General features: G+C 29.5%; 1 protein-coding gene across 1 annotated transcript in view; it reads left to right on the top strand.

Moving 5' to 3' along the window:
- The window catches only part of LOC100159478 (filamentous growth regulator 23), a 59,004-nt gene that overhangs the window by 16,396 nt on the left and 24,811 nt on the right, over positions 1–17,797 (top strand). The window contains exon 2 of the mRNA XM_001942901.5: positions 6,887–6,958. Coding sequence (XP_001942936.2) covers positions 6,910–6,958 — 49 coding nt within the window. The 5' untranslated portion in view covers positions 6,887–6,909. The remainder of the gene's footprint in view (positions 1–6,886; positions 6,959–17,797) is intronic.

Below are 17,797 nucleotides of genomic sequence, written 5' to 3'. Positions count from 1 at the left end.
ACCTATGCCCATCGATCATCGGGCGACGATGCGCCGCCGAATAGATTACACCTATCTATATATACCTATAAGTTTCGATTAAATAATAATAATGATTACGTTTATTATGTTTTTTATCTTCTCTTATTTTCCCTTGTATAAGTCATCGTATTGATGTATATTATTATTATGGCATCGGCACGGAAATATAAATTATAAATTTGCCATTATAGAATAAACGAGAAATTTTTATATGCATACTATATATATATATATATATATATATAATATAATAATAAAAATAATATATATTTTGTAAGTAGAATAATTTATTGGTGGTGAATGATGAGTACCTACGTATATCCACATAGATTTTGAATTCTGAGTTATTGAAATTATTGGTCTTGAACTTTCACACGTAGACCAAATTGAAAAATGATGTAAGTTTTTGCCTTGTAACTAAATCACGAATTTCAGTAAAATATGGTGAAATACCTAGATATACCATAAACTAATAATAACGATTTGTTTGCATTAACTGTCATAAAAACAATCAGACAGTAAAAACTTATATCCTATAATACTTTCGATATTCGATAATAAAAAATATAATCTTCTCCGTATAGTATAATATATTGATGCCGATAATTTGAATTTTGAATATCACTATGTTGAAAAACTATAATTTTCAATCCCGCGAGAACTATACAATTAGGTATTACTGTATTAGACATTAGTACTTATTAATTATTATCGGTTTAAATAGGTATTGATATATTATTATTGGAAATAGAATTTGAATACCAATTATAAAAATATTTTTTGGCTATCGAAACTAATCAAAACATTAAATAAAACATGATGTTGAAAATGTATAACGCGTCAACTAGAACAAAATATTGGTAAATATTATATATTATAAAGAAATATAATATGTAGAACATAGCTACTATAACTTGTTACTATATAATTTACCATGTCATATGACCTATAGTTATAATAGATCATATTATTATTATTATTATGTTAACTATAAACTCATAAGATAATCATAAATCATTGTGTACGAATTAAAAATCAACCGATTGATCCATATTCAGTCACGTTTAACGCCTGCACCTACATAATATAATTTGCATAATGCGACCGATACTATTTTCAATCGACTATCAATTCATATAGAAATGAAATACAATATCGTATGTAGAATGATTATATTAGAATATTTCATAATGCTTCCCAACTTGTTTTGTTGCTTAAATAGTATAATATACATATAATATATTATAGGATTTACTTATATGGTACCTACATAATATTATGCATTGTAAATCAAATTATTTAATAAAATATAATAACAAAAAATTATGTTACTAAACGTGTTTAATGCGTTTATAACAAAATATACTTAAAGGTAATATTCAAAATCGAAATAAACATAATCTTATCCTAACTTCGAAACAACTTTAGGTAATATTTGTATACATTGAATGTTAAATGTTCTCTGTAATAATATTATTCAAATGTGTACTCATACACATGTAAAAGCATAAAATATTTTAGTCCCCTACGAGTACTCTATAGTCCAGAGGTTCCCAAACTTTTTATTGTACGACCCATTTTGAGAATTTTTTAAAATTTGGCGACCCACAATACATTGAATGACCTTTTTTTTAGGTATTTAGGTACTTACTAACACTAATTTGTTTCAGATAAATCGCTTTCTTTTCAATAGGTATAACTATTAATCTGTTTGATACGGTGCTGTAAACTCGTAATCGTCAATCTCGCAGATAACGATTAACGAAAAACTAGTTTCGTTATTATTATTATAATATTATAATATTATTATTTTTTATTATTATAATAATATAGATATAATAATATAAAATACTATATAGTATGGTCGGTTGACACAAATATTTAATTATATACGATTTTGCAACAAATAATATTATATATTATAATATTATACACTACATATTTACTACCTACCTAGAAGATATGGTTTTGTATTTACATTTGCAGTATATGTTCTTTATATTGTATAAATCGAAGTAGAATGAATAAAATTGCATAAAAACAGTCAACCGATTTCTGGGTTCAATTTGTTTGGGACCAATTATTTTTATTCTAGTAGTAGGTATAATTTATTTTTTCAATATTTCAATCGAATATTAATAAAGATACCTAAGTCTTACATTTTTATTGCAAAAAATACACAGTTAGAGTAAAATATTTAAATATATCCATTCAATGAATACCCCGAATCTTGTTATACATGAAAAATGGAAATTATAATAGATTTCATGAAGTCACGAATAAGAGTCTTACTTACACGATGTACAATCTGATAAATACTTCGATTTCCTTTCTCTTAACTGTATTAACGAATCCATAAAGTTCGAGAATTCGTGTAAGTCAATATGCATTCATGTATAATGTTACATTAGATACTTACGAACTACGAAGTCAATACATAAGGCGGTATAGGTACCTATCTAAATGTTTAATACATCTTAAACTGAATCTAGATCGGAACCAAGTTTAATGGATGTTATCTGCAGTGTTATCTATTCATATATGAAACATTTCCTATTGTATTCATATTCACAATGACGGGTTTATACCTACCAAAGCATAACCTCATTATGCTCTGATGAGTTTTAATAACAAATTACACATTTTTTGATTGAGAAATCATTTTTGCATTATTATAATTTTATCAAAGTATGTGTAATGCGCGTATCGTAAATGCGTATAGCAAAGTCGATAAGCTACAAAACATATATTTCGTAAGTTACCAAACATGTCATTGCTCGTATTATTTTGTAAGTTTAAAAACCATTGAAATAATATAATATCATACATGTTCATGTTTTGGCGTTTTGTTTGTATACATGATTAAAAGCAATTTGTAGTAAACTGAATTCGTGTTTGGCATAATATGTAAAAATTCAAACATAAAATAAAAATAAACGGTAAAATATAGCAACAATAATAATATAATATAATATTACCTACCTATAACAGCTGTTATTATTTCATCACAAAATATTATCCATCATATTATATAGTTTTCCCTTAACCATAACGTGTTTTTAACGAAAAAACTGATGTTTTTTTTTTTTTTACCTTTGAATTCTGATAATATAATAATTTGATTTTCAATTAATTTATTTCACTTTCCAGGTATTATTTTTTTTTAAATAACCCCATCCACTCGGTAGTTTATGTGATATCAATGTAAACATTCCGCACATTTTTTTTTACGTTCCCGGCCAATTAGATAGAAATAATGATATAGTAATAATAATAAAAAAACAGTTCTGCGATTACTCGACGCGTGTTAGTTGAAAATACAATGATTCTACAAAGTCAACCGACCCGGAACGTGATATATTTTCTTCTTTTTGATGGCGGCGCGCACGCGTGTGTATATTATATATTATGCTCTCCACTACGTTCGCGACGATGAATACAATTCTTACCAATTATCGTTTTACCCGTCTCGCCATTGTTTGACGGATGGACCGAGAGACGGAGGTAAATGTGACATCACTGAAACGTGCACGTCGTTGTCGTTTTCTGTTGAAAAAGTGTTGTTTATATGGTTTTTTTTTCAATTTGTTTTTTATTAATTCATTTTAACACTATCTGTCGTATCATATAAGTGGGTAGGAGAGACCTGTCTTATGTGACACACAGGGGAAATATGACATTATGACACACTGCGGTGTCTTGACCGGAAATATTGTTAAGTATTTAGTGACCAAAGCTATTCCTTGTACAGTTGTACATGAGTTTAAAGTCCCTAGATATCATTAAGCACCGATAGCTTATATGTATATGTATTATCAAAGAAATGATAAATAAAAAATGTATGATATATCGATTTTTTTTATCATTTTATTAAACTAATTTTCTAATATTATAGGTGATAATTTTTTGACTTAACTTTTTCATGACTTTGAGAACAAAATATATAAGCTGTGATTTAACTCTAAAATAACTCTAAAATTTAACTCTAAAATACTACTGGCGTAGTAGTTAAATTAAAAAATAATTGAATGCAACTATTATAATATTGGGCAATACACCACAGCGGTATTGCATATATGTGACATCAATGGAAATTGTGTTATTATTTGTACTGATTTAAATTAATTTAAATTTATATCACATGCATAATCCTTAATTAGTTTTTCATTTACTAATTTTCTAATTTTAGGGGAGCTTCAACTCCTTTACTCGAGGTGAAACAATAGTTTACTTAACCTTTATTTAATTTAACACACATTTAATTGGCAAATAAACATCCTATGATTCCATTAGTGACATTTTGTTCATTTTTAAATTTAGGATTTGGTTTTACGCGTGTTAAAATTTAAAACATAATGTATAATTTTTGTTTTTCCTTGACAAAATAATAATACGACGGGTCCCTTAAAGGACTTAATCATACATTCTTATATTATCGTATTTAATTATTAGCTGCGTGTAAGTTAACTATTATTTTCTCATTTATTAATCGATCAACTGTGAATTCCAAAATATCGATTTCGCTCAACGCTCTGCAATCTTCCGTTCCATATAATATGTATAATATAATGTTATTTTTATTGTACATTTTCTTCGAACATATTATACACTATTCCCGAACAAAGGACACGCACCCGTGTATTTGGTGTTTAATATATTATATAGCTGGAAATCCATCCATGAAAACGGGAACTCACAATGAGGTAATCATAAAATATGATGGACACATTCGATTTACTTCGACAGTCAATAGTATAATATCATAGTGTATTATTATATGTATAATAATATGTTATCCGCTGCAGTGTTCACTGTACAAATCGAATCGGAAGTCGCGTTCGTATATATGGACAGTGTCTACTATTGTGGATTAAAGCGGTTTCACCATTTCGAGAATTAATGTTATATTACATTACAATAATGGTTTTATCATCCCTTTTCCGGTATTGTATTTTCCGATTGCCATTGACGTGGTGGTGAACAGATATATTATACGTAAACGCTAAACTGTACTTACCGGAGTACTAAATTGCCGAAATCAATGATAGGTAATAATATGATATGAACGTTAATAAGTGTATTTACAGTACCTTTTTATAACACAATAACTATAAACTATCGGAGTGTTACTGCAATAATAGTTATTGTGTTATAAAATAGGTACCTAATAGGCTTTATTCGTTTAAAAAATTAAGCACTTAACCTGTACGACACTAATAAAGTGTAATACATAATAGTACTTACTACTTACCTACATAGTAGATACGTTTTAGTCTTAATTTTTGTTCTGTTTGAACATTAACTGCATACTATCAGTTTAGACTTATTCAGTTTCATAAAAACCTTGCTTATAGTGTGCTTACATACATTATACATCATCTAATAACGACGTATGAAATAATATTGAATGTATTTCGTATGAAAGTCAATCTTGAGTAATTTTTTTATGCGCAATGTGCACTATGAAGTCCCATTAATTATAATGTATTGGTATAGACAGTTTCAAAACGAATATGGACAATTACTCTACAAATTTCGATATACCTAAATACGTCTCAATATATTTACCTATCATATTTCTATAAAACTTTGAAACTATGTGTCTGTAATGTGTTTAACCTATGAAATATATGATATTTTATACCATAATAATAAATAAAGTCACTCGTGGCAATCAATTTGGTAAATGATGTGCAGTGCACATAGTATAGGTACTTCAAAATATTTTCTAATTCCCAAGGTGCGGACATAGCCAAATGAGCAAAAAAAAAAAAAATTAAGAACATGAAATTTCACAAACGTGTACGGTATGAACTGCAGGTATGAGGTTCATTCAATGGCGTGTAACAATAGAGTCCAAGTGTTGTTCGGGTAACACCTTAAATAAGGGCGGGTGGGTATAGATGAAAAAATTGGTAATTTTATAGGTCAGTATAATATAGTACTGTTTTTTTACAAATTTTTTTATGATACACACCACTGGGTTCATTAGTACGAAATTAACCAGGAGTAAATCATTGTTGTAGGTACCATGTAAATAAAATAAAATAAATATATATAACGATTCAATACGTATAATGTAAAAATGTCTTTATTAATAAATATTCAAAACGAAAAGAGCGTAATAATAATATAATAATATATATACATTATAAACTATAATATGCGTGGTATATTATATTAGACGAAGTGAAGAGACCATACACTTTGGTTGTAATTAACGATTTAATGATTTAAAATATAATATAAAGCATACAGCTGGTAGGTATTATTATTGTTGTTGTTGCATAACGAGCACTTTTGAAGAGTGCAGCATTGTCCGTGGGAAAACAAAAACTCCGGGAAAAACAAAACGCACACACACACACACATAATGTATATATATATATATATAAATCTATTACCTTGCGCGTCGGATTCATCGGAGGTGTTTTTCCCCCCAGTACCTCCAGTGGAGACGTTTCCCCTACCGTCAGTGGTGGCGCGGCGGTGGCGACAAACGCGGCGAACGCCACTGCGGCGTGTCAACCGAGCGACAGTCCCGAATAGTGTCGTCGATGTATACCTACACACACGCAGGACGTGCCGTCACCGCGTTTTCCGACCACCGATGAAATTTTATTAATAAAATTATTTATTATTACGACACAGTTTTTTTTTCGTTTTCGTTTTCAGCCGCCGAGTTATATTCACATATTATATTTTATATCAATTCATTGTCATCGTATTATTATTATTATTATTATTATTTTTATTATTATCATCCCTGGCCTTGCATAATAGTTTGTTAACGGGTTGTATTTGCGGCGCAAGTGGTATCATGGATGACCGTCATGTCTAAAAGAATCGTGTTTGTGTTTTACAGCGGACTTCCACACAAATGACAAGATGAAACGCAATTGGATCACAACGGATCGATTATGGTGCCTGTTCCTGAGTGAGTACCAAACACTATACTTATATATTATTTTCTTTCATTATATTATTATTTATTAAATATAATCTTTCATTACCTGCCTACGTTGATTCATTGAACACACCATTATAATAGAATAGGATTTTCTCATATGAGCTGAAATTGTGAGTTCGTACGTTTACATAATTTTCTACATTCGCATAATGGTTATAAACAATAAAATTAGAACATCATACCTATTGTATAGTAATTGTATTATATAAAATTGTAGTTCATAACAATTCTACATATTATATACTACAAGTACATCGTATTTACCTATACTTGTTTATTTTTGAATTAAAATAAATGGCTTTAACGATTATAAACTAACCACATAATGCCTAAATTATAAAAAGTTATAAAAGCTCTATTATAAATGATATAATATACCTACCTGTTAATACTTAATATCTATATAATATTAATATATTTGATAGTGCGTTTCAAGCAATATTAATTATTGAAATAACATTCAAACTAATTTAAAATATTCTCAATTGAATAGTCAAAAATAATGTACCTTTTATCATTATGTAATAATATAATATACAATTTCCTATTGAATTATATGCATTATGTAAAAGCCGATGGCCTATGATAATATAAGATGCTAAATGTTAATAGCAATAAAATTGGGAGAAATAGGAATACCCGAATACTTTTCAAAACCAAAAACTGTTAAAAAATAATATAATAATAACAAATTATGATAAATTACAATAAATTATTTAATTATAAATGTAATGATTTAAAAAGACATGCAGTAGTAAAATAAATTCCAGAAAAGATGCAATAATGCATGGCATTCTAATTTCATATTGGCGTTCTAAGCCCCATCGTTGGAGGTCACCGATCACGTATTTAAGTGACGTATGATATGTATAATATTATGTGAAATATATTTCTAGAGCATTTTAATCATCTCCATAATGTACGCCGCTGATTGTACCTATTGAGCCTATCAACATGGAATATATTATATAGATTATAATAATTATTAGATAATACTATAATAGCTATTGAAAGTTTGATAGCACATTTACAATATTTGAAATATTATTAATACAATAAATAATAAACAAACATAATACACCGTGTTTAATGCTTAAGTATATAGTTACGTATGAATATTATTGAAATATTCCTGAATAAACCCCTCTACGGAGGAGTATGTTTTAATTAAACTAAAATATTGTTTAACCATATACAGCTACCAAAATTTGCTTTGTCAGACTAGATCTTTACCGCTAGTGATCAATCTATTATGACATTTACTGTGGGCTGTTTCAACTTTCCAAACAGATTAAGATATTGTTGTTTATTTTTTTTCCATAAATACCATTTCATTGTGCAAATAAAAAAAAATTAAAAAGTTACTAATTATTTAAATGTTATATATATTTATAGTTTTATCTATTTTTTCTTAAAAAACGGATGCATTGAACGCTTTGAGTTATAAAAATTAAAACATTTTTCTGTAATATTCCTTGACTCTATGACTTAAATAAGTAAAATAAAATCAAATATTATGTTTTTACAATTACAAGCGTTAATAAATAATAATTTTCTTGGTTCCATCATACTCCTACTGTAAAATATGTAGTGAAAATGTAATTAAATACCTAGTAATATCTACTCGGATTTATCAGAAAATTTAAATATTGCACACATTATCTGTATAATTGAGGATTTAATAAAATAAAATATAATGATGTTATCAATATTTTTTAATGTTCTTTTACAATTTATTTTATAATTTAGTTAACTAGCTAATTACATTCATTATAAATAAGGTTTAAAGTTTAAACCCTCAATTCTATACAAAAATTATATTTCATAATTTATTCATGAAATTTGACAATTAATCGATTTCGTGCCTGGATGTTTTACTATAGGTATTTAAAGTGCTTAATTGCCATTATTTTCTTTCCATAACTATAATTTTAAATAAATCCACAATCATTATTTAAGTATCTACTATAATTTTTAATATTCGATTTAATGATATATCTCTTGTTTTTATGTCATTATTACAAATTGTTTTTGCTTGTCGTTGCAACGATGGTTCATCTACTGTCGTAATCCATAACTATAGATCATAAAATATTAGCCTTTCTAAATATTTATGTTTGATGGATTTTGTTGAGAAATATCATGACATCTTCAATGTTCCCTCGATAGACACACATAATATATTAAATATACAGGTATTTTCCTACCTACCTACTAGCTGTAGTAATTCTAATTGACACGATTGTTGCAGTGGTAATGATTATACACCTGAGATGTGTAAAATACAAGAGAAGTAGAAATAAAAAAAAGAGAACATTGAAAACAGTCAACGAAATAGTTGTGTTTTGATTCGATTGTAGGGTTGGGCTTGACACTGTAACATAATGGTATAATAATATAAAAACGCACTTCTCGGTTTTTTTCCGCTTCTATGCATTGCTGTGATGTTGGCCTGAATGATCTTAATAATATGGTAATCCGACCAATTCAGACAGCGTCCGGTGTCTGTTGGGCAAACAATTTACGAAAAAAAAAATAATAAGTAATAGCGATACGAATGGAATATTATAAATAATAAGAAAATAAAAGTAAATGGGTATAATGATAAAAGGCGGTACAGACACGAACAGGACACGTCGGAAGTGCACCCAATTATCGGACACAATAAGAGAATTTTTAATTTCAATTTGTAAAAAGCTGCACAGCGGATGCCACCACTGACATCAATGTCAAGTCGTCCCGTCTGTCCATTTATTGTGCCCGAATAAGCTTTCAAAAAACACAACAAAACTCCTATTGAATGACATTGACCGTTGAAAATAATTACCGTTTTTTGCCGTCGGGACCGTTTTTCTCTTTTTCTCTTAATTGCTGTCCACGTAATGTCTTAGAAAAGTTCTTCAATCGGACCATTAATGCCTGATATCTTACATCTATGGTTTTGATTTGAATGCATTAAAAAAACTGTAAAAATTAAGTTCAAATAAATACAAAAATGCTTTTAATATATTTCTTTTTATTATTAATATCAGAAAATATTACTAGGCCTCACTGAGTTTAAAACTCGTGTGGAGGCCTAAAAAATATATATAAATAAAAAATATTCTATAGTGTAATACATGACATAGGTATTATAAATGGGTTTAAAAATTATATCATGGCATCGTACAGTTCAATGTTGAATATTTTTTCAGAAGATGCTTTAAAATACTAAATATACTAATACACTATAATATGTCTATATTAAAAGTATTGTTAATGCTTATTTAATAATTTGTAGATATGATAATATAATATATGATTATCTAATGCACGTTTGATATAATAATATGTACCATTGCATCTGTATATTATGTACTATTATGACTTTATCTATCAGTATGTTGATATATTGTATTACAACAATACAGTTTGTACTACAACTTCAAAAATAAATTGTTAACACTCTGTAAAATACCTTAAAACATAAAATGTTTTCAAAAAGTTGAATTTGTCCAAGAATGTCAAATAAAAATATTGCCAAAATAATTAGTATCCTCTAAGACAAATTTTCAACGTATGAAACTATACGTTTTAGAACACTAGATATAATAATGACATTGCATCCAAATCCCAGTCCTACTTACACCTAATTGGTGGTTTTTTTTTAATATTATTTTTATTAAATATTGAATACGTGTGACGTTTATTGTAAATTGCATAAATTTAAATTTAAATAAGATAATATTATGGAAGCATTAATTAAAATTTAAGTACATATTAATTTTGTTGTTTTATTGTTTTTTTACGCCGTACCGATACTTCTGCATATAATGTTGATGTCAACTTTGTATTTGATACTATACGTATATAATATATACATTATTTCAGTATTACAATAAAGAAAAATAAACAATTTTTAACTATACTTATATAATTAGTTCAACCTATTTATTATAATAGGTAATTAAAACATTTTTGTTAATAAAATACTGCAGTAGGTATGTTATAATATTATGTTTTTCAAACGACAATATAATAATCATAAAATGACCAATGTTTTTTCCACGACTCCCCACCATCATCTTTTCATCATATTATTATTTACGTTTTAACGGGAGAGTAAAAAAAAATATGGCTCACTATAACTTTCACGCAGGCAGCATTAATCAATCATTTGTGTATTTTGTCTTGTATATTTTTATTGTGATCAAATTATCCAATCTAAGGCACAATTTCTTTGTTTTATGCCGTTTATATTTTCTAAAATCGAAAAATAAATAACGATGTAGCTATAACTCATAATCGACTCTAAAAAAACACACGATCGATGGAAGTGCGCCAAAGTGGAATAAGTACGAAAAGAGCGCAAATTAAAAAGTGAAGAATACCTGAAGTACCTATATATATTGAGTTATGCGTGCGACGGACCATCGTCTGTCTGCAGCGGGGACTCGGGTGTTCGCGACCTTGGCACGGTTGGTTTGTATACATACAAATCCGATCGCATCCTTTCGATACATTATCTCGCACACACACACACACACACACATACTTATATATATAAATATATAGGTACACGAACACAGTTGACCGAGTGACATGCATCGTTGACTGGATTTATATGTAGAATAATGTATAAAATATATATTCTCGTGTAAAAATCTGCAGTCAATTACAGTAATTATATTAAAATTTACGTTGCGGAATCGGTCGATCGTGTGTTAAAAACAGTGTCTATCGTGTTCACCGACCGTCTAGCAATCGGGCTTTATCTGGTCCTTAGCATCTTCTTTCTGCCAAGGTCGTCGTTTAATAGCCGTTCGTTATAAACGCACGCACCATTGACTGTAGAGGTATAATTATTATAATATAGTCGTCGGGCCAATCCGATCCACGCAATATTATGTTATATTCACCTATGCGGCTATAGTGTATAACATTATGTTTATATAGAAGGTAGAGATGGATTACATATCCTGTGCTATACCTAAACGTATATAATATAATAGTAATAATACCATTAATGAGCGTAAATGACGCCTGCTTAATATATTATATTAAACTCCGCAGAGCAGTAGGTAGCGGTTTTGACAGAACTTCGTGTTGTGTGTGTGTGTGCATGTGTGTGTATTTTTGTGGGGGGGGGGGGGAGAGAATTTTGTAAATAAAATATACGAACAGTTTTTTCATCCTCTTGGCGAAAACTGCAAAAGTCCAAAAAACGCTTATGTTTTATTTATTTGAGATACTGCAGGCTTCGGTGTCATAGATTATTATCCTATAGCGTTAGATTAAAATGTATTTAATACACTATTGCTGGGTTGCATGAACAATCACTAAACATTTAACGAATCAATAGTAAGCTAATAGTCCCTAAAACATGATTTTATGGCCTATGATTGGTCCATTAAATTAATACGTTTTTCATACAATACCCGGCATATAACATATTCCCATGGTTCAAATTACATTTTTTTATGTCTAGGTACCTATATAATATATATGTATATATGATTAAAAATTTCAAATATAAGTATTCTCAGTGTTGAATTGGTTGAGAGCTTCTTTTGATGTTGAATTGTTGAGGAGATGGCGTACTGTTGAGTATTTTGGACAGTGGATAATTACTAATTAGGTACCTATTATCATTTACTAATATAATAACAACTGCTATAAATTATTATTTTTTAATATTTTCATCATATAAAAAGGAATTGACCTTTTTAATGATGACATTATCCTGAGGGAAGGAGGTAATGAATAAGCGTTCTCCCCTATGATCCAAATCCACCTAAAACATCTACTTCACACGTTATATTTTACAGTGTATGCCATATAGATAATGTGATAATATTATAATATCTATAGACTAAAATAATACACGAATCGTTTTGGAGTGTGTTGGTTGTATCTATATATTATATTAAATGAGAGATAAATGGTAATATTATCGTGATATATGCCGTCGACGGCGCATCGTCGATTTCACCGGAGAATAATAATAAGTAATAACAATAACAACATCAACACTGTCTATGTACCGTATACATCACTGACCGTGCTGGCCATCTCGTCACGAGTCATTTACTGTTCAATTAAACGTGGTCCAAATTAGATTAACACGGAGTGAGCTATTGGTTACTCAGCCAGGGGTAGAATCATTATTTTCTTGTCACCTGCAGAGGTCCGTGACAATGAAAACAGGAATGATTTCACCGGTTTTCGTTTTTAAAATTCTTTTTTTTTATATTTTTTTTTGTATACCTCGCCCATTCACACTATCAATAACGGGCAACGTATATTTTAACTACGTTCGTCTTGTCTATTATTTGGTTTCAGCCGTTCAGTCGTTTCTCGCGAACGCTTTTCGATTGATCATTCAAAAAGTCAAAACACATTTGGTACATGAATACGGTGTACCTATACATACAATACACTATGGTCATTGTGTATAGTAAATAATAATAATATAATAAATGTTTGGTGGAACATTTTCGACATTGGTGTCCATCCAATGGCATTGGCAATGGTCGTTAATCATATAATATTCATAGCGTTATATACATTGATCGAATATACACGCGTATTAAGACTGCTGTAGTAATCGCGTGTACTTGTATTGTTACTGTTATTTGGGTATATATACCGATGAATTGGCTTCGTTATCGAAAGCTTCAATTTACATTACATTCAACATTGTACGCATTTTTATACATTCTCCGCCAGCGTATAATTTATTCGAACGAACCTTTAAAATACGTTTCTCGTTCTCACAATGGTTTCTATATATATCGATTTAACTTCGACTAAATGTTCGATAAACTATTGTACTTGATAATAGCAAGTGTAACTGTAATACTTTGCTATAGTCATAATATAATATATAAAGCACCGAATGCCTCCAATACGCAGATGAACATAGAAACTTCCACATACCTAACACGCTAGATGCAGAACTCGGACCAGACGCAGATACCACCATACAAATCCTTAAATTCTTAAGAAAAACTTTTAAAAAAAATGTAATTGTAAATAATTGTAACTAATGGCATTTGTCGTCGATGTTAATTAAGAACAATAAAAAAAAAAAATATATATATATATAGACACAAGTGCACATGTTTACAACTATACAATGTCAATATCTAACCCCGATGAAAATTCCTACCAAAATTCACACAAAACAAAATCCGATTGCAGCAGCAAAGTAGGTATGTCAAGACAGCTTAGATTAATAAGTATGATCTGCTGACCTCAATCTGAAAATGACAATTCAATTCTGCAAACAATAATACACTTAACTAGTAAACTCGTTTTTTTCGATACAAATATAATATCATACGTCATATTATGTAGCTATATAAAGGACTGAGCAGGAGATATACACTATACTGAGTAATAAATAATAAAATTATGACTGCAGCTAAATATAGGTATATCATATTGTAACGTTTACATTATAACTGTTATTCACTTTAATAAATTTCTTGTCTGTGGTTCACAGAAAATTCGTCCGCGGGGCTGCCATTTGCTGACCCTTGTAGTAGTAGGCGATCGGAAACTAATATTATATAACACTATAGTCTATAATAGTAAATTATTAACTACCATGATTGGAATGACTTCTATATTCGTACCATATGGTACATAATACGTGTACGGCTTTAAAAATTATATACACCAAAACCATAAAAATAATATACCTAACACAGTGGTGAAAATTTTCTGTATGTGCGTAATAATATTATATTATAATATTGTGTGTGAACATTGCACCGATGTAAAATATGATTTATTATACCCATATACTTATATAGTGTATTATATTGGTTTACATATTACACGTAATAATATACTATTTTTACGTATTATTATAAAATTATTATAAATAAAATCACATAAAATATAACAAGGCGTGCCTATAGGTTTTCTATCGATTTATTATACGTTCTATCGTTTAGATCATAATTTATTGTGACGGTTCGATGAGGTATTATTTACTATTTTTCCTCGTGGCCGCCGATATACAAGTCAATCTATACCTACCTATATTGTAATATATTATACATTATTATAATATTTCCCAGCAATGGTTTTCTATACATAATACAATATTTCAGTATGTGAAGGTGCCTCTATGTATAAATTATTACGATTTTCGGTCGCGAACCTTACGTCGTCGAGTCATCGCCCGACTTCTGCAGTGGTGTAATAATGATAATAATGAGAAGAAGTGCCTTCAACGGATTGTCGAAATAATAATAATACAATATATTGTATGGGTATATAATATGTACGTATTATATTATTATTATTATTATTATTATTGTAGGAGGTACGCGAGTATAATCGCGATACGCCAAGCGAGGAATATATACATATATATATATACACAGTATTATATCATATAGATCCCGATTTACGTGATAGCGGTCCAACTCGGTCCTAATATAAACGAGGGATGGGTCTATCTATTATGTACATTGTTTATATTATTATCTCGTGTTACAGCATACCTGCACATATTATATTATTATTGTACGACACATCGGCGGCGCAGGAACGTCTTCTGGGCCTGCCGCCCGCGCCAAGTGAGAGATTGAATATTATTATTTTTTGTCTCGCGCCGTGTGTTTATTTATTATTTTTCTTTTTTTTTTACCAAGTGAAAGCTGCGGCGGCGGCGGTATATTAATTGTGACCGCCTTCTTGCAGGAGTTATCGCACAATGCGGCAGTGGCGGTATAATATGAAACACGTCGCGTCGTCTGCGGCATTCGCACACACCAATGAAAACCGGAATTATTGTTGTTTTCGGCGCAAAAAAAAGACGATAATATGATAAAATGTTCAATATTCGTAAATTATTAGGTATATTATATTTTATTATAATATTATGCAATTATTGCGCAACGCAATCCACCTATACCGGCTATTTGTTTTTCGCTATCAATGTTTCACGTTTGTATACTGCCGATTCACCCACGCCAGGTACCCGGTTTCTGGTACAACGCTCAATAATATGTGGCCCGGCTACACGCATTGTCGTTAAATTTTATTATTATCATCTTCGTTCCGTAGTATGTAGGAGACCTGCTGCACGGTATGTGTATAAGAAAATTCTGGTTCTTTGTGAAAGATACCATCGTTAAACTGTACCTAATGTGGTATATGGCTGATACCTACCTTATACACGGTGCAGTGATTGGAAATTGAACGGTCCCAAAGATTTTGGTTCCTCAGAATTTTTTTTAACAATGGTTCCATGAGGGTTCTGGTCCTACAATTTTCAATAAGTTCCGTTTCATTTTTGGTTAGGTTTCTGCAGTCTCTATATAGCACTCGGTGAATTAATTTCGCGAGTAAAGACTAAGAAAATTGAGAATTTTTCATGCTTGCATTTTTTTACAATATTATTTGCCATGTACAGACTGGTTAATTGGTAGGTACTAACATTTCAAAGACAATACATTGAACAAATTAAAGGTTTGCAGTGTTGTAATTTTCCACTACGAACCATATTATCACAAAATATATTTCGTATAAATTTCAATTTAAATTTATTATTTTTTTTCGTCAAACATACGAAACTCAATTATGTCATAGATATACCTAATACCTAATATACTATACATAGGCGGTCGGCGAATTTTGCAGGTCAGTGTACGAAACAAGACGTCACAATATGCAGTTATATCTACCTATATATATTGTATACAGTATGTAACTCTACTGTAACACACAATAAAATAGGTACATCATGTAAGGCCGCGGTTTTTACACTATAATATAATAGGTATAGACATATAGTAGATACGCGTTGAGGACCGCGGTCATACATAAACGCATCTATTCAAAGCGTATACCTACCGTAACGTGTTTCTAAAAAAACCGACTATTTTGCCATTTGTATACGTTAAAAAAAAAATCACATACCTGTGATCATGTGTACCTATATCACAATATATGTCTATAATAATGTTACAATTTTTGTATATAAATATGAAACGCGAGGAAAGGAAACACGCCTCGGCTATTCAATTGTGTGTATTAATATAATATTTGTACAGACGTACCAATGTCTCCAAATACAAATGGAATATATATTGTACTACAATATAATATAAAACTGTGTACCTATCTGCTTATTATTTACACATAAATAAATTATGAACGTACCGACCTATGCGTTGTATTGATTCGAGCATGGCCGTGGTGGCGTAGAATAAACCAATTTATCTACGAAATTGTATTATCGATATTTCTATATAATACGTTATGATATTCTCGAAAAGAATGTTACGCAAGAATATTACCAACTGATTTTTTAAATTTAAATTTAAAAATCACATATAGGTACACCGCATAGACTTATAATATATATAGACCGCGCCAACATATGTGCGAGAGAGACCACTGAACTGTATATTGTTCAGTGAGAGAGAAAGACTCTGACATTACAATTTCAAGGAGTTTATAGACAATTTGTACATTATTTCTTGAGATTATAAATATTTAAAATATAGGAGTTGCTTATAATCTCCTAGAAAAAGTAATGTCCGAGTCTGTCTCTCTCGCACATATGTTGGCTTAAATATATTTCACTAATGCGCGGTCTATATATTATAAGTCTATGAGGTATACACAGTAATGAATAGTAATTCAAAATTCATACCTGAAACATAATAATATGTAATACAAACCACCTCTTCCATTGTTATCATAATATATAAAACAAAAATATTTGAGATATAAATCACATAATATTATATAGGTTTTCATTTATATAGGTATATTAGATAAAAGTGAGATAAGTTTAATAAC

The sequence above is a fragment of the Acyrthosiphon pisum genome, chromosome A2 (genome assembly GCF_005508785.2).
Source record: "Acyrthosiphon pisum isolate AL4f chromosome A2, pea_aphid_22Mar2018_4r6ur, whole genome shotgun sequence".
NCBI lineage: Eukaryota > Metazoa > Arthropoda > Insecta > Hemiptera > Aphididae > Acyrthosiphon > Acyrthosiphon pisum.
The sequence above is the reverse complement of the archived record's forward strand: the minus strand, read 5'-3'. Positions and strand labels throughout refer to the sequence as shown.